This window comes from Syzygium oleosum, unplaced genomic scaffold (genome assembly GCF_021117445.2).
Source record: "Syzygium oleosum isolate NSW1041296 unplaced genomic scaffold, Sole_v2.1 Sole_v2.18, whole genome shotgun sequence".
Taxonomy (NCBI): Eukaryota; Viridiplantae; Streptophyta; class Magnoliopsida; order Myrtales; family Myrtaceae; genus Syzygium; species Syzygium oleosum.
This window is the reverse complement of record NW_026607502.1, coordinates 5,844,158-5,866,655: the sequence shown is the minus strand read 5'-3', so window position 1 is coordinate 5,866,655 and position 22,498 is coordinate 5,844,158. Positions and strand designations below refer to the sequence as shown.

The following is a 22,498-nucleotide window of genomic DNA, read 5'->3' as shown; positions in this document are numbered from 1 at the left end:
ATATAGATAAGCATAACATTTTTGAATATCGTTAATTTTATTATCAGGTAGCAAAAAAGTATAAACAAGATTCGAAGTCCTAGACACAAACGTATCCTTGCAAACTTATTTATCTCGTAATTCAATCAGAAAGCTTTTTCCAATCATAACCTGGATTAAAAAAACCACGGAATCGTTTTCAAATCGGACGGCACCCACCTTGTTTCCGTATTGTATTTTACATGAGAAACGATGATACACACCTGTTCGGGGAAAATTGTCTAAAAAGTTATAAACTATTGTATTTTTGCTAATTCAGTCCTAATTGCCAATTTTTTTTTGGGCACAAACCTAATTGTCAATTGAGTATTAAACTTTTTCGCATTTTGCTAATTAAGTCTATTCGGCCAATTTTAACAGGAATTCGTTGGATGTGGATGCCTATTGTCTTACGTGGCACGGCCGGGACTAACGTGAACAATTTATAATAATATTTTAATATTTTTTTCAAAATTTTTTTTATATTTTTTTTCTCTTTTTTCCGTTTCTCTTCTTTTATGTTTTTCCATATTTCCTTTTCCCCTTCTTCTCTCCACCGGCCATCGCCAAGCCTCGCCAGCCTCAGGTGAAGGACGCCTATTCTCGATCGCATCGGGATTTTCCATCTCGGCACTCGATCGAAATAGGGACCCAAAGAAGAAAAAAAAAACACAACAATTTCATCCCCCAAAATAATAAAAAGGGGCAACAAAATGTAAGTAAAAAAAAAAAGGAGTTGCATAATTATCCAAAATTTCTTGAACATTCACCTAAAGCTCATCAAATTAACCATCAAAATATGCCATCATCATGTGTATTGTTTTATTGGGCGCACGCACTCTCTCCTCCTCCCTCATCTCTCTCATTCATTTCAAAACACCTTTAACCTCCCGCGATAGAAGGGCGTTGCTGTGTAATCTCCCTTCGCCCCCAATCCCTCTCTCTCTCTCTCTCTCCCTCCCTCTCCCTCGCCTCCTGCCTCCGTCCGTCCGTTCGCTTCCGATTCGATCCAATCCGCTCCGCTCCGCTCCTCGCATTCTAGGGTTTCGATTCGCCTCGATTCGGGGGGCCGTCCCCGGTGGTCGCGGGATCCGGCGCCGCCGCCGCCGCCGCCGCCGCCGTTAGGGTTTGCGTGGGATTTCGCCGATCTGAGTTCTCGTGCCGGATTTCGGGGGGCGGGGGGTCGCCCGGTCGTCTCGCGGAATTCAAGATGTTCTGGCGTATGGCGGGATTGTCCACTGCGTCTCCGGTGAGTGCCTCCCTCGATTTGCTGCCGCGGTGTGATTTTTGGCTGGATTTGTATGTGGTAATTTGGCATCTTGGGGGGGAGGGAAATGGGGTGCTTGTGCGTTCGCGAGTGTGGCGGGATGTGCGGGGAATGCTTCGGGATGGTTCGCGGATTTTCGCGGGGGATCGTGACGTTTTTGATCGGTTTCTGTTTCATCGCCGGTTTAATGGCTGAGCGCGGACAGAGTTTCGTTGTCTTTTCCTTTGTTTTTTTTTGGTTCGATGTTTTGCTGGACTTTCAGCGGAGAAGCCTGATTTGCCGAGTCGCATTGGTTTGGGCATTATCGCGGGCTTTCTTTTGATGATAATGGTTGCTTCCGATTAGTGTTCTGATGAATCATGTCTTCTGTGTTGGAAAGCTGCAATGTCATGGAATTAGCGTAGTCTACGGTCGTGCTTGGCCAGAACTTTCTACTTCTACCGGACTTTCTATGGACAGCATTTGCGCTTTTGTTCCGCAATTGCATTTTTTCAACTCTTGACATCAATCAATTTCTTTTGGGAGAAATTCGCTTTAAATTATAGGGACTTGCCAGATAAGTGCATCGCAATGCAGAAGAATGGTGAAATGGGAGTTTCCCCCTCCTTTCTCGTGTGCCAAAAGGCTGAAGTGCTCTTATTAGTTTTTGGCTGTGGTTTTTTTTTTTGTTGCCAATTCTCCCTTTAGTCAAGTTCCATTAGTGGGTAGTTTGTATATACTTGTAGTGAAAAATTGACAAGAGACTGTCTTGTTACAAGTAAGTGTTAGAAGGACTGATTAGTGGCTTTCAAATATTTTTTTGATGAGAACAGAAAAGCTTTGTGAATTTTCTTAATTAATCATTTTGGGTCAAGTCTTAGTATGAAATGGACGTTCTTGTTGAGATTACTCAGTCATATTAAAGACAAAGAGAATTAAGAGAGATAAGGGTAGATGAAGCCATGGTAATTGAATCTAGTAGATTAGAGATACTTGCTTTCTGGTGTGCAGAAGTTTTTCTGGTGTATCATCTCATTCATGGACTTTTAAGGTAAAAATAATTTGTTGTGTTGTTGAAACAAAGTTACTGGGATGTTAAACTTATGTTTAGGCACTCAAATTTTCCCTCATGTCATTTCCTGGTATTGCATAAAGTCGACAGGTTTCATATCTCATGAAGGTTGGCAGAACAGAAGATATGCGAAGTACAAAAATTCTCTAGTCTGTGGGTTTTCTTTTTTTTTTCAATCAAGAAGAGGCCAAGATCCTGCATGACCCAGCCTTACATACATTCCTGCCAGTTGTCTACTGGTCTTTCTGTTTGTTGCCATCATTTCTGGATCCAAGCTAGAGTGGACAAATGGGTCTAGTTATCTTAGCTTAAGAAAGAGATCATTTTTAGTTCCTTAAAGTTAATGCAAGAGTATGTTTCAGCCTTTAAATTTTGTCTGTCTGTGTAAGTGCGCGCGCCCGCGCGTGCGAGAGAGAGAGAGAGAGAGAGAGAGAGAGAGAGAGAGAGAGAGAGAGAGAGAGAGAGAGAGAGAGAGAGAGAGAGAGATTGGATAGTGATTTTGTATCGACTTCGGTTGATTTCATATGCAGCTCATCACCTATTGATTTCCATCTCTCTGCATCTATAGAAGTTAAATGATGAGAAAATTTTCTAGGTAAATGCTTCTTTTCGATTTTTGTCACTACTTTAATCTCTAATCATCCCGTTATGTTGTTATTGCATTTGATTAGTTCAAGGATCTCTTGGACCTGACTTGAATGTAAATTTTGCGAGACTGACCTTGAGATCCTAATATTTGTGGTTACATTTGTTTCACAGGTGGAGACTATTCTGGACAAAGATAATTATACTTTAGAGGAGCTTCTTGATGAGGATGAAATTATTCAAGAATGCAAAGCACTTAACAATCGTCTCATTAATTTGTAATGCTTATTTCATTTGTATATGCTCATGGGTTTTCCTTTGTTTCTTTCTTTGTTAAGCAGGTTTCTTTCTTTGTCAAGCTGTACATAGTTTCTTGACACTCTTCTTCTTCTTCTTCTGTAATAATAACTGGCTAGAATGATATCGGCAATGAATGCTAATCCTTAATTTAAATCTGTGCCTTTGGTATGCAGTTCTTTGACAGTATTCCTTGTTAGTAAGATCGCTATGTTTAACCAACGAGCTTCACAAGGCCATATTAGACTCTTACATCTGTTTAGTTGTGCTTGTCTTGGACTATGCTTTTAAAGGGCATGATGAGTATAATTCCCCAAAGGTAGCAGTGCAAATGTACTGGTTATTCCATGAATTATTTAGTTTTATTTCATTTGTTTAAGTAGAATTAAGTAATATCAGAATGGTTAAATAATTTGCAGAGGTTTCATTCAAGGAGTTGTGTTTAGGCAAATCTTGGATTTTGGAGTTAATTAATGGTTGTGATTCTTTTCCCAAATCTTTTTTCTTCTTTCAATTGATACCCTCTGGACTCAAAACTTTACTCTCTTTTCATAATAGTTTCGGAAAGAAATGTTATGTGTAAACCTGGGATTATTGAGTGATGAAAAATTCATGTTGAATCTATATTGCATCTCTGAGGGTTAAAACTTATGCAATCGAGGTTCCTTCTTATTGCTATTTTATATTTATATATTTCTCCCCTGTCAAGGCTTACATTCTAATCAATCCTATTAGTAGTGTCCTAGATATCCCTTGTTATTCTATATTTATGCATAGGTGTGTCAATTGGTGTTATGTCTTCTGGATAAGTTGGAAATGGCTGTCAATCTGACTTAACTCATCTGTGCTTCTGTTTGTCTAGAATTTGGTGCTTATATGGGTTTTCCTTGGATGATTTCATTAGGAGTCTTGACTTATTTGATCTTCTGTAATTGTTTTTCCTACATGGTTGTATTGGTGTCTTTTCTCTTCTTATTGGAGTTGATGTAAATCAATTTTCCTGAGTTTCAGTGCAGCAATTATGTGTGTGACTTTAAGCATCTATCTCTTACTTCATTAAGCACTATGCTTTCAGTTTGCGGGAAAAACTTCAGGTGGAACAGCTTTTGCGGTACATCGTGGAAGAAGCTGATTCTGATGCTGACAAGAAGCGAACAATCAAGTAGGCTTATGTGCAAGAATTTGTAGGACTTGCATTTATAATATATGACTGTTTTTCATCAATGTTTTTTTATTCTTAATAGGTTTCCTTTCATCGCTTGTGAGATCTTTACTTGTGAAGTTGATATTATACTGAGGACTTTGGTCGATGATCGGGAGGTAAAAAGGTTTTGTCTCCATAAAGATTTATAGTTTTGTAGGATTCAGTCACTGAAACTTATGTCGGTTGGCTATGTGCAGTTGATGGACTTATTGTTTTCTTTCCTTGAACCTGATCGTAACCATAGTACACAGCTGGCTGGGTACTTTAGCAAGGTAAGTTGTGATTTTTAAGTACTCGCTTTTATATGCTGCCTCAAGTCATTATTGCTTCATACCCTACTGCATGCACTTCTGTTTTTTGTTTTGATCATAATTTTTATGCTGTGCTATCTTGTTAGGTTGTGATTTGTCTGCTGCTGCGAAAAACAATGCCCTTTATGAATTACATTCAAGTAAGTAACTTATCATGTTAATCATCAGTTCCTTTGCTAAATTATTCCGGCTATTTGCATAGATTGCTCAGTGCAATGTGCCTCTATAGTTTTAAACTCTGCAAATGGCCTGCCTTTACTTTGTTCACCTTAGACTTATTATCGAGGTTGTGTCAGTCTCTCGGTTTTGCAGCAAGTGGCACTGATGTGCTTTATATTTGACAAAATGCATAGAGCCATTGTCATTTCCTTTCAAAGAAAGTAAATATTTCTTAATGTGATGTGCTCTTTTTGTTGGATATATAGATAGTGAGATATTCTGATCATGATATGTTCTTTTGTATTGGTAAATATAAATGAGGTTATGTTTGTGTGGACCCACGTAAAGAGATTCGGATAAACAATTCAAGTAGACGTAACACATTGAATCACGACTATATCTGCTATTCTGATATCCAAATTTCATACAGATTAAATTGCAAGGGCGGATCTTTTTTGTTTAATGTTTGTTTGAACACCACAAGAATCTGTTGATATTGCCGATTTTACTTTCTTGTTCCTAGGATATTGTAGAGGAATAAGTCAATATGCCGTTCCTGCACAAAGAAAGTGGATTCATGGTTACTAGTATTGATTTTTTAGAAAAAAGCATGCCCCTGTGAAGAAAATTAGGGTTGAAATCTATCTAGTTTATTCATGACGCATTGATACTTTTCCGCTGGGCTCAAATCTCTACTCTTTCTCCCCCTCCATTGAACCCAAAAGATAAGGAGAGAAATGAGGTGCAGCATGTTTTTTTTTTCTTTTTCTTTCTGAATAAGCTGAATAGCCTTTAATGATGCTTAATAAATCTCTTGTTCCATGGTTTGCATTGTATACGAGCTACCCCTAAACAAAACCCTGCAATTGCATTAGACATGTCCTGCAATTGCTTTTTCATTTGCATTTTAGGTATGGATGATTGCTTTTTTTTACCTCAGTAGCTTCATCTACCAGGTTGAATTACTTTGATCTCCTCTTGTTTTGGCAAAATCGTAGGTTGGCCTTTTCTTATGTGAAGTTACTGTAAGTGAGTGTGTCGATCCGCCAAATCGACGAAGTCTGGTGACAATGTCTGTAGTGTGTATTTCTTTTATCCTAGTAGAGTAGAAAGAAATGTGGTAAGACACACTGATCTGCATAAGCCGTTTCTGGTAAATCTTTTGTGACCCGATTCATACTTTTAAGCTTGCTTTTTACACTTCTTGGTACAAATACTATTTTTCATAAATCACTGGGTATGTCCTGTCAAAAAATCATGGGAGATCTCAATCATAGCAAAACTCGTTCCGTAGTGGAATCATTGAGCTAACCAGAGTTCCATGGCTGTTATTGGAGCAGTAGTTTCTGGGCTTCTTGAGCTTAAGCAACAAACAGCAAAAGCCAGTTCATATCTTACTTGTGACAGTGATCTTTTTTGTACTCGAAGTTCTTCGAAGTTATTAGAGAAGAATCGCTTTGATTTTTTTTTGTAGAACCACATTCCAATGCACCACTAGCAACACAGAGGTGATGGTCATTGTGAGCAATTCTATGAGCAAGGACAGCTATAGATGTAGCTATTCCTGGGAATTCCAGTATATCTTGGACTGCCTCAACATCTCATCTCATTCTCTCTCTCTCTGATGCAAGCTTTTTTTTGGGCCAAACTCTCTGATGCAAATTAGGCCGTCAGAGTTGACATTTGCAATTTTGTCATTGAATATACTGCTGGCCTTTTCTTACTCCAAGTTCTGCTTAATACTTGCAAACAAAGCTGAATATTGGTTTTTCTCGAGTTTTTTGCTGCCCGTCATCATGTTATTTCAATATGTCTGGGATGACATTGTCTATCTGTAGTAGCATGTGAAATGATGAGAACTTTGGGTCTTGTACAAGTGATCTAATAGGGTTATACCGGTGGACTTATTGGGAAAGCTCTAGATGACAATTGTAAAGTATAATTTTATAATTGACCGAATATTAATCTGCAAAATTGACCAGTTTAGTTGAACCTCTATCCATTTAGTAGATTAAGTGGAATAATTGTCCTTTAATAGCAATATTTTCGATGAGAATGATTCATAAAATTACTTAAAGTTCGTTCTCATTGTTGTCCTTTTTTCCTTTATGAAAAGTATCAGCACTAATTGCTGTTGAGGTTTAAAATTTTCAATCCTACATGTCAATGTTTTTTTTTTGATTCTATGCAACCTTCCACGATGCAAAAGCAATTTTAACAACCTTGTTGCCAAAGCAACCTGTCTGTTAGAGTAATTTACCCTATTAATACTTATCTTCTCTTGTTTTTGTAATTTGGGATGTTAATATACTATACATTACCATTTTATTATAGGTGGAAAAGACTTCCGTAGGTCTCAAAACCATCTATGATTCACTCCACATTAGGCTAAGCTGGGCCTGTCTTTCCAATTGTTTCTCCATAGTTCTATTGACAAGTGTGTGTTAAATATATGTATGTTCTGCTGAGAGCTAAAGTGATCTTAATGTTTGTTTGTTTTCCTTTTTTACTGAAATTTGAAGTTGCTCATCTAACCCTATGGATTGATATAATGGTTAAGGAAGAAATATATATGGATTGATGAAGCGAATGACAGATTCGATTCCCTATTGGCAAGTGCAAATTATCTTATGTTTGGGATCTTGGGCCTTGGCTTGTCTTATTGGTCTATGCGGTATTTTATGGGCTCTGGTTTTATCTACTTTGGGGGGCTTTGTCATCATTATGGGCAAAAAAAAAAAAATTAGCAGCTCATCATCATTTGGATCGTTTATTCATTCTTGCTGTTGCTGGTCAAATTTGTGGTATTAAGATGGTTTTGTTTACTAGTATGTGTACTTCCATTGTAGTCGTATCCTTCTAAAGCACCAGTCTTCAGTTGTGAATTGCCTCATGACATAGTCTAGAAGCTGTGAGATGAACAAAGGCGGTTTTATTCCGGGCCATTGAAGTGACGATTTTATTCCAGACACTTTTTTCTCATGCAAATAGAAATTCTTTAGAGAATGCAGTTTTTTTTTTAACTAGCAGTAGAGTAAGCTGTTATAGGAATAATATTGCAGAAATAATATCCTTACATGATCATGCAGGATCATTTGGGACTTGTTAGGCAATTAATTGACCTCATTGGGATAACATCGATTATGGAGGTTAGTAGTTGGTCATTTCTATTCTTTGCCCTTTTCTTTGTTTTTGGCCAGTTTTATTCTTTGCTCTTGGATCATTATCTTTGTGCCAGTTGCTTGTAGCCTGGTGTTGGTTCTAGCACTTTTCAAATAATTAGCTGGCTTCTTATGACTTTAATATGGCTCATTAGTTTGCCTCCTTGACATGGCAATCGAAGAACCTTTCTTTCAAAGACATTTATATACAGTATTTTACTAATTGGTGTTGAAGCTGCCATAGTCATTGTTAGTTTGTTAGCTTGTCGCATAGAAAGCTTTTTTGGTGCATTTTACCATTATATAGGGACAACTCATAACTTGGTTATAAGATTGGGTGCTTTTTCTTGAATTTTGTGTGGCTGTTCAGAGCAGGCAAATTTTCTGTAAGAGAGGCACCTCCTCAGGTCCTGGCAGTGAATTAACTTTCTGTGTATAGTAAAACATGCTAGTCTGTTGGTATACTTTCTGAAAAGTGTTGCCTTTGAGCATTGAATTCTTAAACTGACATTACTTGTAGGCTTTATTGAAAATTACCTTGCAATACTGAACAGGTTTTGATAAGGCTCATTGGTGCTGAGGAGCATTTGTACACGAACTATACAGATGCAATGAACTGGTTAGAAGATATAGATGTCCTGGAGATGATTGTGGATAAGTTCAGCTCTTCAGTAAGTATAATCGATTTATTTTGAATTGGATTATATGCATAATCCCTTTTGAGAGTATTGATTATCTCAATTGCTGTTTCTAGCTCTTATGGGTAGAAGAGGAAGGCTCTAGGTTGCTCAACATTATTTATGCTTATGACATAGGCATTTGGATTTTATATTAACAGTTGACTTCATTATTGTCAATTTAGTCTGTAATAAGTGATGAGATTTTCAAATGAAAATTCCAACTTGCTTTCTCTTTTTGCTGCCTTTCAATTGCCACAAAATGTGTCGATAATTAGAAAGCTATAGTTTCTTTCTACCAAGTCTTTGTGGCTCTGTGGCATACATTCTTTGCATCAATTGTTTTCTCATTGGTTCCTTTTTCCTCATTGATTGACAATTATTTGCAAATTCGCCGTATAATGACTTTCACAATTATATAGATGTCAACATTGACATGTATTATCGTTGGAGCCAATTAAACTTTTAGGAGCATATGCTGCATACAGTGTATTTCTTTTCCCTAAGATAACTGCTATGATCAATAGTGCTTGAATTCGTTCATGACCAGGTTGATGTAATCTAAAGATCCTAATGTGTTGGTTATAGAAGTATGGTAGACATGTAACTTTTGCTCTAAAAATAAATACAGGACAACAGTATTCTAAGCCTTTCCTTTGAAATGCTTCTTACAGGACTGTCCAGAAGTACATGCCAATGCTGCTGAGACACTGTGTGCTATAACAAGATTTGCTCCTCCAAGTCTTGCCACTAAAATCTCTAGTCCCGGGTTAGTTTTGTTGTTCCCATTATGCCTTTTGTGCAGCTGTTTGCTTTTTAGTGTTTCCATTTTATACATTTTGTTTAGATGTTATCCTTGAACGTCTGACTTAGCCATTTTCTCATGTATGAACTGTTTGATTTGTCAGCTTTATTGGAAGATTGTTTCGGCATGCATTGGAAGATTCTAGGCCAAAGTCAGTTTTGGTTAACTCCTTGTCTGTATGTATATCTTTGTTGGACCCTAAGAGGTTAACGCTTGGTCCGTATCACACATATAACCGCCAACTTACTCATGGATCTACTGTAACGGCTCATCCTGAGACGGTTGAAGGCATGTTGGAGAGCTTAGGTAAGGTTTTTGCTTGCATGCTAATCACATGAAGAGACATGATGAAATCTGGACATATATTACTGTAATTGTTTGGTCCAAGCTAATTTTACTGCTATTTTCGCTGGACACAGAGCCTTTTGACCCCACAGTTGAATGCTTCCTGATGCTCTCTTTGCTAATCTCTCTCTTGATGGGGCCTATCTAATTCTCCCCCTTTTTGTGGTTTCTCTTTTTTGATCATGTTGCTAAGTTTGCTTTTAAGCCAATTGTTGGGACAACCCTCCCAAATGCTTCAGAGCTGGACTGTTACTAGGCAAAAACGATGTTACTGTAACTTCTTTCCACAAAACTCGAGATGTATTATCATTTTTTCAATAGAACCAAACATCTCTCTCTCTCTCTCTCACCGCACTTGCTCCATATATCTGTACTCCATTTGTCACTCTATCTATTTAAGAATTGGCAATCTATTGTCAGTCCCTTCCAATTTGTACCCGTGCTTTTTCTGTAGATTCATCTTTTCTCCTGAAAGTTCGGTGCATTGCACTTAGATCTGTCCAGCATTGAAATCTACAAGGATACTGTATCCCAAGGCTGAATATTTGGAAAAATGAACTAGTCTAGCCAAGACATTTGTTCAGTGATAAATTCCGACAATGGCATTCAGGGTTTATTTCGCAACACTGGTGCAGATGATTGCCCATAAGGCACCGATAGACTCTGCTCTTCTCGCTTGCCCTGATATAGTCGGGGAACCAGATCTCATTGGGAAGGAAAGGAAAATGAGTTAGGGCTGTCAACTTTTGATTGGGGTCTTTTTTTGTCTATTCTTTCCACAGACAAAGTAGTCTCAACTTAAAGTGTTTTCCTCCTACATTTCAGTTCCGGTTTCATATCATTTGTTTAAAGCATGTTTACCTGGTTTTTCTGGCATGTTGGTTTTAGTATAATATACTCTGATAATACCATGGTTTTTTCTGCTTCCACTCTGTCGAAGAAATAAGCATCTCGTATGCAAGAATATTATTCTATGACATTAATGCTATGCAAGGAGCATGAGTAGATTGCCTGTAATTGGTGTTTTCCAAATTAGGTATGTTTATTAAGTAGAACAAGAAATGGATTGATAATCTCATCAATGTCTCTTTATCCCTCCATTCTATGGATGAAAAGTTTGTGTCATTCACTTGATTGAAATGAAATCTAGCTTTTGATAAGCGGGGTATGCATCTTTTTTCATTGTCAACATCTACTAGGAAGCCTTGCAGAAAATAGCAACATGTTACTCAAGTTTTTAAGAGGTACCTGCTGGCATTTTTTATTTTTGGGTTTTTTTAGTTATCTTAATTTTGGGGTCTGTTTCTACTATTTGGTTTCTGCTCTCTTTTTGCATACGATATTGCAGCATTTTTGGTAAATGATGGTAAAATAGATGGCGGTAATTGGCTCTGTACTTCTGGGATCTGGAGGATCTTTCATCTTTTTATGGGAATATAAAATAGGTGTCATAGATATGCATATTATGTACTGTATAGGTGCACTTCCCTGAGCCATTGCTAGGAATTAGCATGACCATCATTGTATGCTAACAGGTCGGTGAAAGTATTAGTATGACTGTCATTATATGCCTTTTTTCCTAAAAAAGATAGTAAAACTATTCATAAAGAGACACCAAGTGGATGCCATCCCAATTACGACTAATTTATAAGATATGGAGTCACCAACAGGTCGGTGAAAGCAAAATATCCACAATTTTTTTCTAATTGGCTTTCAGAATTATCGAAAATTCTCTTACATTTCTCCCTCCAAATCGGCTAAAAAGTTGCCAGAGGGATCAAATGAATCATCTTCCTCTTCTCTTTGCTAGTTCCAATGCCCAACCATGCTCTTTGCTCTTTTTCCACTGAATACCTGCTACTGAGGACTAGATTTTGTAGCTTCCTAGACCAACCGAATTTCATGCCTTGTTTTTTTATCATGTCAGTGGTACAGACTGAGGGAGACTTTAGCTCTTGCGCTCAAACCTGATTAGAAATGTCGATTTAATAGTTACCTGAATATGGTGGAGAGTCTTCACCGGCATACATTATTCGCATACTGCACCAATTTCAGTGAGGCATGACCAGTAAGTGTGGATCTCTCATAGAATTGACTTGATTCCTCTGGGAGTTAGTCTTTCTATGTTCTTCTGTTCATGAATATGTTTTGGTCTCTGTGAAAATGAAAAGTGAACTGGTTATCACTTGATGCAGAAGCAGTGTTATGCTGTATGTTTTTATCATTGAGCATCCAACTGCATATTCATGAAAAACAAGTAAATCTGCTCACCGTTATAATCTTTCTGCAGATACTTCATTTAATGGCAAAATTGCATTTTGCAGGTGATCTCCTTAAACTTTTGGACGTATCTTCAACTGAGAAGACATTGCCAACCACCTATGGCAAGCTGCAGCCACCTCTTGGAAAACACCGTTTGAAGGTACCTCTCACACTTCCTCTTCTCCTTGTACTGCAGCATCTTATTGAAGCAAGGTTCTTCATTGATTCAGATCAGTCGTTTTAGAATTTCCATTATATGCTACCTTGAGCTAATAGTTTCTCATTGCTGAATTTGTAGATTGTAGAGTTTATTGCAGTTTTACTGACTGTTGGAAGTGAAGCTGCTGAGAAGGAACTGGTTTGTCTTGGAGCAGTTCAGAGAATTCTGGACTTGTTCTTTGAGTAAGTTCTGAGCATCTGTCAAAGTGTTGGTGGTGGTTAAGTTGGGGTTTTATAACTTTCTTTAATTTTTACAACTGCAGGTACCCTTACAATAACTTTTTGCATCATCATGTTGAAAATATTATTTTATCATGCTTGGAAAACAAGGACCATTCTCTTGTTGATCATGTTCTTCAAGGTTGTAATCTCATAGGAAGAATCCTTGAAGGGGAAAAGAATTTCTCTTTAACAGCTAACCCGGATAAGGTGATGATACATATTGTCAGTACTCAGCTTGTGTATCTGTTGCTTTCTGTTTCTTGATATTGAACATATATTTCGATCTTATGTTGTGTTTTTATGTCTATTTCTTGGTTGTTGCTTACATTAAATCTTCCTGCAGCCAACAGTTCCTGCTGAGGGCAGATCACCACCCAGGATTGGCAACATCGGACACTTAACACGAATATCGAATAAGCTTGTTCAGCTGGGGACTAACAATACTGAAATTCAGAAATACCTGCAGGTTTGTTTCTTATACTGAATTTGATATAGGTGTTGGAAATGGACTCACCTGTTACGTTTGTAATCTTAATATTCAATAGGTGAAGCAAAATAATCAGCAGTTAAAGTTTAAACTCTAGTTGTGTCAAAGCTTCAATTACCATAGTATCTTCTTTTCCAATCCTACATAAGTTTAGATTCTATTTTGCTACATTACTTAAACTTGCCTCTTACCCCTCAGGTACCTATGTCACATACCACGAGTCAAATATGGTAAAGCAGGACAATGAGTTCTGAAATAAGAAGCCCATTTTGTATTTAAATTCAAACGGAATTTGAAGTCAAGAATTAACTGAAGAAGAGTAAATTTTTCTAGCCATCATCACCAGAAGCTTTTTAGGCATAGTACCTGTGGTTTCTTAAGCGTCATGCTTAAGAGAAGAAATACATTTGAGAGAAACTTAGCGAACGCACAATTCGAAAGGCAGTGACTTGCTAATAGGTGACCCAAAATATTAAATTCCAATTTGAAAGAAATGGAAACTCCTAATAAAACTCAAACTTTTAATGTGCTACTAATTTAACTGGGATAAGAATCCTATTTCTTGTAAGACTTGTTTGGATTGTGGATTTTAGCAACAACCCTTCTACACCAAAACTTGAAGTTATAAATTTGGACACAAATGACTTCTTTGATCTGTTGGCTGGCATCATGTTGGTATGGAATCTGTGTCTTGAAAAAACAGTTGGACCTTTATATAAAGAAGCCCAACAAGCTTCAAGGCGAGGTTAGCTGAAACTCCTTGTTACGTCCTTCGTGTGAGACAAAAGTAGATTTCAGATCTGCTTCGACTGGCAGAGAGAACCCTAGAATGATAAGTGAGGAAGACAATCTCACGTTCAGATTAAAATTGTCATGTGGGTTGGGCTGACTTAAAATTTGGCCCAAAAAAGTTTTGAGCATGCAGAAGGAGTTTCTTAGCTTACCCTCGCTTACTAATATTCTGGAAGCCTATTAAGATTTATAAATAACAATCCCAAGTTAGTATGCAACTCACTGAGGAAGTTTGGTACTTTTACAGAATGCTTTTCTTCTTTCCTGGATTTAGATGTGTCCCTTTACCTGTGTCCAAATTTTTTAGACCTTCTCGAGACAAGGTCGCTCGACCTTCTGTGATATTCTTGAAGTTCTGTAATAGAATTTGTAGCTTTTGAAATAATTAAATCGGTTGCTAGCCATAAATAATTTGGTTCAAAATAAAGCCTGGGCAAGAACCTGGGTAATTTTGTACGACATCATAAATCATACTGGGATTAGGCTTGACAGTACAAATGACTAGTGAAGTAGATAGTAAAATATAGCAAAATAGGACCAAAGAAATGCTAAAACGAGTAGAATCGAATTTGGAATGGAAAATGATGTTAAGGTTCTCGAGGTGACTTGTTAATGAGTATTTTGGAGATTAAAATTGAATAATAAAATTAGATATGATTGTAGACTGGGTTTTTTATGTAAGAGAGCTTTAACTGCAAAATGGCATCTAGGGGGTGCCAACTAATGTAGGTATACTCCAAATTTATTGGGTGATTGATTTTTCTGGACAAGCTTATGGCTGTGGGCTGGAAGCTTTTGCTGACTTTTTAATGCGTTTCGTGATTTAAACATTGCTCCTAACTCGGAAGATGTGTTGGTTTGTAATGGTGTTAAGGATTTAATATTTAGTTACTTTTCATTGGATGTGGGGGAGGTGATTGATGGTGGTATGATTTCTTTTACTTGAAAAGCTATTTGGAAACCAAAGTTTCCACCTTGGGTAGCTTTCTCTGGTTGGAGAGTTTGTGAAAATGTATTTTTACTTTAGGACAATTCGAAGAAGAGAGGTAAGTGGTGGCCAACAGGTGCTTCCTCTGCAAAAAGGATGAAGAAACTGCGACACTTTTTCTACATTGTGCATGGGTGATAATTTTTTTGATTTTTTCTTTTGCCTCTACAAGGCTAAGCTGGGTCATATCAGGGTCTATTAAGCCGGAAATGTGATCAAGGCAGGGTATTCAAATTGCTTTTTATAGTATAAAATGAATTTCCTCAACTCTTTTTGCTATTTTTTAGTTGGTTTGGAAAGCACGGAGCAATAGAGCTTTTAAAGGGGAAGAATCTTCTATTTTGGCCCTTTTGAAATTGGTTTGAAATTTTGCTCTTTTTGGTCCATCTGTTTATGACTTTTATTGCCTGTCCCACGACCTTTGCTGCAACCGATAATAGCTGTCAAATGAAAACCACAACAAACTTCTGGAACTTTTGGGTTCTAATACCACTTGGAAGTAGATGGAACATAGAACAAACAACAAGGCTAAAATCGGGTCAAAATTGAGGTTGGAACACAAAATAAGAAATGCTTATTACTGCAGAAGATGGGTTGTTGATGAGGTGTTTCCAACTTCTAATTATACTATGGCTATGGACTTGGTCCCTTGGCTGGATTTTATGTGCTTCTAACTTCACATATTCAACTTCATTAGAAATGAAATACCTATCATAGTACAACTTATTTGATTTGATAATAGTAATTTATCAGAACTGTGAAAACTACTGAGGAATCATCATGGCACTTCACCAATAATCTGCTCTCATTGCCAGATCATGATTGAGACCTTTGTTTTTGGTTAGAATTTGGTCTTTGTAAGTTGAAGAAAAAAATGTAAACAAATTCTAGCAGTACTTCATTGCTTGGTCTTGTATTATATCTTAATCATATGATGCTAATCATTGTCTTTTTTAATAGGAAAACGGTGATTGGATTGATTGGCAAACAAATATTGTGTCAAAGCGCAATGCAGTTGAAAATGTATATCAGTGGTCCTGTGGGTAGGTTTCTTTTCTGAAACGTTTATTCAATTTCTTCTACTTCGGTTATGTTACTGGCTTTCTGGAATTGATATCCGAGCTCCAGTTAATAAAGATGCACGCACGGGCGTGTCTGGCACTGCACTAATGTTATTCCTTGCTCATCTTTGCCTGGAAAGAATGTTTATCATGGTTGAAATATGTGTCAGTGAGTGCTGGATGTGCTGGAGCCTGGAGTTATAAGTGTGAATAATATGCATGGGAATGAGTAATTGATCTGACATACGGGTTCTTTCATTTTGATATGTCAATCTCTTGTTGCTTCTTATGTTCAGACCCGATTAACCTTTCATCTTTTAGCTTCCACAGCACTCATCTCCCATGTTTTGCTGTAGTTTGTTTATATTTATGTGGCTGTTCTAACTTAGGGAGTCATTGTGGTGGCTTCCTTGTGAAAGATTTGCTTGGGAACAGTGTTTTCAGAACCACACAAAACCAGCCAGTTCTACTTGTTTGACCAAGTACCGGCTGGCCTCCTGTTCTTGTATTTGTTCTATATCGGGTTGACCTGGTTCAACCCAAAAACAGGTGGGCCAGCTGGTCTGACCGGGGACCATATTAGAAATAAACGGCGTGAGTGCCCCTGGTGACATGTTCATACGCTCAGTCCACTGAGTTAATGGTTCTTTGTTAGAATAATGACAATCAAGAAATTTAAATGAAGTTTCTTCACCATTTTGACAAAAATTTAAACTTTAGTTGGTTGAGATGAGAAAGTACGACCTCAATGGAGCTGCTACCAGGCTTAGCCAGTGTAGCTGGGAGACTTTTTATGTCTTGTATTGATTTATTTTATATTTGTATAATATTTATATTGATCGAATCACTTTGACCAAATCTGCTGATTTAACTGATCGAACCTCATACTGGTCATCAAACATTTTGATCTCCAGTGCCATTTTTAAAATATTGCCTGAAAAGTTCTGCTGCTGGACCTCCTTGGTGCCCAACAGTAGTCTTTTCCTCTTACCTATTAAAAGAAAAAAAGTTATCTGCCCCTGTGCCTTTCTTATGAATTTGGTTCTCTAGTGATACATGTGACTATTGAATTACACAAGTGAAGACTTCTTTGTTTGCTTTGAAATGGCTCAAAGGATTTATGTTTCCGAGCCTTCCTAATGGAAATAGGCTTAAAATGTTGTTACTGCTGCTGCTGTTGTTTGCTTTGCTAAATGACCCATGGCTATGTAGTTTTGATTACTTTGATATGAAATGGCATTTGTTTATAAGAGAAGTATATTTCCTGGTTGCTCACAATTGTCGGAAGAGACATTCCAACGTACAGTAAAGCTAGTAGGGGCATGTAGAAAATATGCATTACAAGAATTTGTATGAGCTTATATGGCCTGTTCTGATCTTCATCGAAAAATAAGCAAGAAATACTTGTATGTGATCCACATGAACTGTTCCAGCACTAGCTTGAGAAATGTTTACTTCTGTGGTCTGTTTTTGCTCTTTTTTTTCAGTTGATTATGCTTTGGTAGCATCTTCACTAGTTAAATATTTTGTGAAGTCGTAATGTGTTTTGACTTCACTATCTAGTTGATTAATTGGATTGTTGATTTAGTACTTGTTAGTGTTGGCGTACTTCCTCAGGTGGATCTAATCCTGTCTTTTAGAAAAACATTCCTAATGTCTTGTTGCCAACTGCAGATATCTGGATTACGAGTTGGGTATTAATATTTGTTTTCTTGATACTGTTTTAGGGCACATATTCATCTTATTGAAAATATAGTTGTGTAGACGAATTTAGTGTTTCTGCAGGTTGTGTTGTCTTTCCCTTTTGTTGCTATGCTCTTTCTTTTTTCTTTTTATTTTAAGGATAGACTTTGAGTGACTGGATTCATTTGACATGTTCATACAATTGATCGAACACTGCTACCTTGGTTGTAATAGGAGGCCTACGGCATTACAGGACCGGACAAGGGATAGCGATGATGATGATTATCAAGACAGAGATTATGATGTGGCAGCCCTAGCAAATAATCTGAGTCAGGCCTTCCGTTATGGCATTTATAGCAATGATGATATTGATGAGGTTGTTTCCTAAGCTTTTTGGACAAAAACGTAGATTATCTTTTTGATGAAGAGAAGTTACTTAGAAAGTGTGAAGGAAATGGGATCCATGGCGTACCATAGCTGTGGATAGCTATACTTGCTTTTAATTATTGGTTTATGTACTAGCTTTCCTGTAACTTTGGATGAAATAGATTAACAGGCTTTGTCATGTAATATTTTAGTAACTATTAGAAAATGAAAAATTTAATAGGCGAGAGAGAGAACCTAAGAGCATGCTTTGCAAAGAGGTTATGGTAGTGCTTAGTCATGCTCTCTTCTTTGGTGCTGTTGCATTATTCATATCACCCATCAGATGCTAACATCTAGGTCATGATATAGTTTAGTTAGTGGTGCTGACTTGTGACTGCTACATATCATCTTAGGTATACTTTTGCTGGTACTTTTTAGTTACTAGCTTCTGTTCTTGGTTATGATTGCACTGGTACTACATAATGATAATCCAAAGCAGTATGCTAATTTTCTAGTTTCTTCTGCATTCTTTGCAGGCTCGTGGTTCACTTGAACGGGATGATGAGGTATTGGATAGGCTGGGTCTGCTCATTTTACTTTTAGCTCCTTATTTATATTTAAAGTATGAAATGCCATTCTTTATGCAGACATCTGATCACTTACTTTATTCACTTGCTTTTCTAGTCCATGGTGAGGCCATCTAGTGGCTAGGTGTTTTATCTGTACCTTCCCGTGTTTTTTTATGAGTTTGGATTCTGTTGAAGTCTAACTAGTGATATTAAGAATTACCTATTAGGTAAGTATTAAATATGGCAGTTAGGGTTTTGTCTTGGGTCCCTCTCCGGTGGCTTTGATGGGTGTCAATTTTTTAGGAGCTCAAGATTGAGGAAGAGAGAGGATACTAAAGGCTATATCTTTACTCAATGACTTAATAGGAAACATTAAATTAGAGCTCTTTTTGCAGAACATTGAGAGTCACTCCAAAACCTTAATTACCTTATTTAATACTTTCCTAATAGCTAGTATAATATCACTGATCATACTTCACCAGATTCAATCCAGTTTTTTGATGAAATCACCTGTAGACTTGATGAGAGAGCCAAGTGGACACCTTGTTTTGAAGCTCTAAGAAGAAATTTAATGTAATAAGCGTCCAAAGTTGTGGTTTGGAGTTTGAATTTTTGTTTATGATCACATAGCAAATGATCAAGGAGTGATTGCCTGAATTTTTGGCGGATAGTACAGTGGGGATGTAGGGTGACTGGTAAGATAATGTTTTGACTGTTCTTTCCCTTGTTAATCATCTTACTATTACAACCTATTGTTTTCTAGCTTCAATTTTATAGTCTATTTTTCATGCTTGACCATATCATTGTCCTTGTCATTTTACTTAAATAGCTGGACAGGAGAAACTAAGTGCGTGTGCTTGACTCTATTGCATATCATTTTTCATTTTATTGGAAAGTGTCACAAAATTTTACTGTTTCGAATTTTCATTTTTTCAATCTTCTATAAATGTGTTTGGCGCATTGTTTCCTATTCTACAATTCCCTAGTTATGGTTCAAAGTCAATAAAACCTGAAAAATTTCACTACCCCTCCATTCTCTCTTATTTTAATCTTAAAAACGGTGTACTTTTTACTATGATCAGTGGAAAAAGTATACTTCTTGTCCTTGTACTTTCGGTGAGTTCTCATCTTAGTACAATGTTTTTGGCTAAAACGTGACAACAAACTTGAAGAGATGCCCACTTACAGTATGCAGACCCGTCCGAAAAGACCTAGGTGTCCTTTAGGACTCTGGAACAAGGATGACAGTACTAAGTATTGGACAACTGTTGTTGGTAACGTTTTTAACAAATAATGTGGTCATTTTAAGTTTCTTATATTGAATCACTAACAACTTTTTCTTTTGTACTTGGCCTATTTTATTGCTGCTAAGTTGGTCCCATTTAGTAGTGTTTTTTCAATATTTTACACTCTTAAAGGCAAGAAAAAAGGTTGGAGAGACTAAAATAGTAGCAGAACCATCTGTAAGTGATTAAAATGAGAAGCCTGTTTGCGGGGACCAAATGCAAAGGCTGTTTAGAAGGAAAGTTTTCCTGACCTTGAAATGAAAACACAATTTGTTTGCCTTCTAGTTTTCTAACCACGCAGTTTCTTGTTTTTCAATTCAGCCTGATCCTTTCCTTCCTCATATTTCCTTAGCCGATGAACAGGACATGAATTTCTTTAAATAACTTGAATGGATTGTTTCTTGAAGAATTGCTATTCTTGGATAAACATTTTGGTGAATGGCTTCTGCAAAGATAGTCTGTTGTGCATATGTCAGATGGTCACACCTTAGGACACTGTAATTTGATTCATCGTGTGCTTGTCTTTTAAGTACAATGAAGTAATGTCTCGAGCTTCCGACATTGTAGCAAAATAAATGAGCTTTTGACTTTGTATTTTGCAGGACGTTTACTTTGATGATGAATCCGCCGAGGTGGTCATATCATCTTTGCGTCTTGGAGATGACCAGGAAAGGTTGGTGGACGGCCAAAGTTTCAAATGTCTTCCTTTTGTCGATATCTCAATTTCATCGATTCTTTCATCACTAAGTCAACTTTTCGTCTGCAATGCTCAGAAATTTTCTGTGCATCTTTTGTTTAATGAAGTGCATTCATCTAAGAAGTTGAAGTATCAATTTGTAGATTGGTGCTAGCATAAGTCAATTGATAGGTTGCTGCTTGTTCAACAATTTTGAGATTTGGTTGAACTCCATTTGATTATGGGAGACTAGTGTCAGTTTCACATGCTGGCGATAACATCTCATATTTAAATTTGGCTAGTTAGAAGTTTTTTGGAGTAATTTATCTCCTGTTTTCAAGTAGAAACTGTGATCCTCAGATGAGTCCATTATCTTTGAAAGGTTTACGAGCAGTGTAAACCTTTTGCTTTCAGTAGTATACTTCATCCAGCATATTTTATGTGCTTATATCATGGGTCATCGTTTTATGCCGTCAGTAATGAACTTGATATCCTGATGCTTTGGTTTGCAGCGGATCGCTTTTCACAAATTCGAACTGGTTTGCTTTTGACGACCATAGAGTTGCCACTGAGCACTCGACTGACATGCTTGCTTCCTCATCTCTTGATGATGATAGCGTCGGCCACACCACCAGCAGTGGCAATGATGAGGTAACTGTTGATGAGGGCACTGACTCAGTCCCTGATGCAACATCTTGTCAAGAACCTGCTGCGAAACTAGAAGATACTCTGCTCGACGATGCACGTGAAGACGTAAAAGAAATTGGGGTTAGCGAAGCTGAAAAGCAGCCTGAGTGGGTAGACTGGGGCGAAATGTCTGACATCATTGATCAACCTGACACAGATAAACCACCTATTGTTCCCAATGGTGAAGTGGAGCCGGAGAATTCATGCGATCATGGTGCCGAGTCAGAGAATAGGGGTGACCATAGCGACTCTGATGCGGCTGAACCTTCTCCATCTAAAGATTTATCGGTGAATAATGAGAGAAGTGCCGGAGAAGATCACCAGCCTGCAAGTGAGACTTCTAGCTCCAATCCTGCCGAGTCAGTATCTGGTCATGTCGATCCAGGTTCGAGCCAAACTGATTCAGAGATGGTGGCTGAAACAGAAGTCGCTTCTGAAGATAGTAAAGCAGATGAATCAGGAGTTGAGGAATCTGGGAATGTGACCCCTGAGGTAGATAAAGACAAAGCAGCAGGAGTCGAGAAAACTGAGAATTAAGGCCGCTGCTGGTTCATTATCATCAGGCTCCACCCAGATTCTTCGTTCAACTGGAGCAATCAGAATATCTGATTCGGGATGCGCCACTTGGTATTAGACGGCTATCTTCAAAACCAGTCCCCATAACATCACATAAGAACAGTGCCGTCACGTGTTGTTCCGATCCCTCGAAAAAAATCTCAGAGCTCCAAATGGGGAAGCGGGGGAATTTCTTGAATGAAAAGATTTGCATGTGTTCGTTAATGTTTTGCTGCTCCTGCTAGCTGTACTACTTTGTCCATAGAATTTTAGCACTGAAACAGTGTACTTTACACACGATTGTTTTCGGATATTATCGTTATATTGGGGGAATGAAGCATCTTTTGCTTGTTCCAATGTACTTTTCCAGTGTTGATTCCAGGACACGGAGACGCGATCTCAGAAGGTCATGGATTATTGCGGAATTTCTTGCGGAGATGCAAGGTGATTGTCGCCTGCTGGTTGGTTTGTACGAGTACGTGCGTATTCCTCGTGCTTATGTTTGTATGCAGGTATCTGCGGAGTAATTGCCCGAGCCCGCCGTCTGCTCCTAAAGTGCTCCCATGAACAGACGATCCAAGGTAACTTAACAAGAGCTCACTCCATAAGATCTTCGTTCTGACCATTTTGTTCAGGTCGGTTGACCTGACCCGGTCTAATATTATATTAATATTATATTATTTTTAATTAAAGAGCGCCAGGCGTCGGGATTGTCTCCAAAGACGTCTCAAAGACTCGAATATTCTCCCAAGTGGAGTTGACACG

The 22,498-nt window shown here is 37.7% G+C and overlaps 1 protein-coding gene across 2 annotated transcripts; it reads left to right on the top strand.

Moving 5' to 3' along the window:
* The first annotated feature begins 857 nt into the window (after nucleotides 1–857).
* On the top strand, nucleotides 858–22,090 carry LOC115687227 (uncharacterized). Of its 2 annotated transcripts, none has more exons than XM_056319567.1 (19): nucleotides 858–1,267; nucleotides 3,096–3,199; nucleotides 4,294–4,380; nucleotides 4,463–4,538; nucleotides 4,620–4,694; nucleotides 4,820–4,873; nucleotides 7,982–8,041; nucleotides 8,608–8,724; nucleotides 9,405–9,499; nucleotides 9,639–9,841; nucleotides 12,205–12,302; nucleotides 12,441–12,544; nucleotides 12,625–12,790; nucleotides 12,927–13,049; nucleotides 15,811–15,893; nucleotides 17,829–17,970; nucleotides 18,497–18,526; nucleotides 20,418–20,488; nucleotides 21,109–22,090. In XM_056319567.1, the coding sequence occupies exons 1-19, from the start codon at nucleotides 1,229–1,231 to the stop codon at nucleotides 21,713–21,715; spliced, it is 2,334 nt and encodes a 777-aa protein (XP_056175542.1). In that variant the 5' UTR covers nucleotides 858–1,228; the 3' UTR covers nucleotides 21,716–22,090. The 2 variants fall into 2 exon arrangements, with proteins under 2 accessions (XP_056175542.1, XP_030468571.2); XM_030612711.2 differs by having other exon boundaries at nucleotides 861–1,267; nucleotides 21,004–22,090.
* Nucleotides 22,091–22,498: the final 408 nt, after the last annotated feature.

Excerpts from the sequence above, each read along its gene's own strand:
- LOC115687227 (XM_030612711.2), top strand. The coding sequence starts at position 1,229 with ATGTTCTGGCGTATGGCGGGATTGTCCACTGCGTCTCCG. Across the intron at positions 12,545-12,624 it reads ATTCTGGACTTGTTCTTTGA|GTACCCTTACAATAACTTTT; the intron begins GTAAGTTCTGAG and ends TTACAACTGCAG. Across the intron at positions 13,050-15,810 it reads AAATTCAGAAATACCTGCAG|GAAAACGGTGATTGGATTGA; the intron begins GTTTGTTTCTTA and ends CTTTTTTAATAG.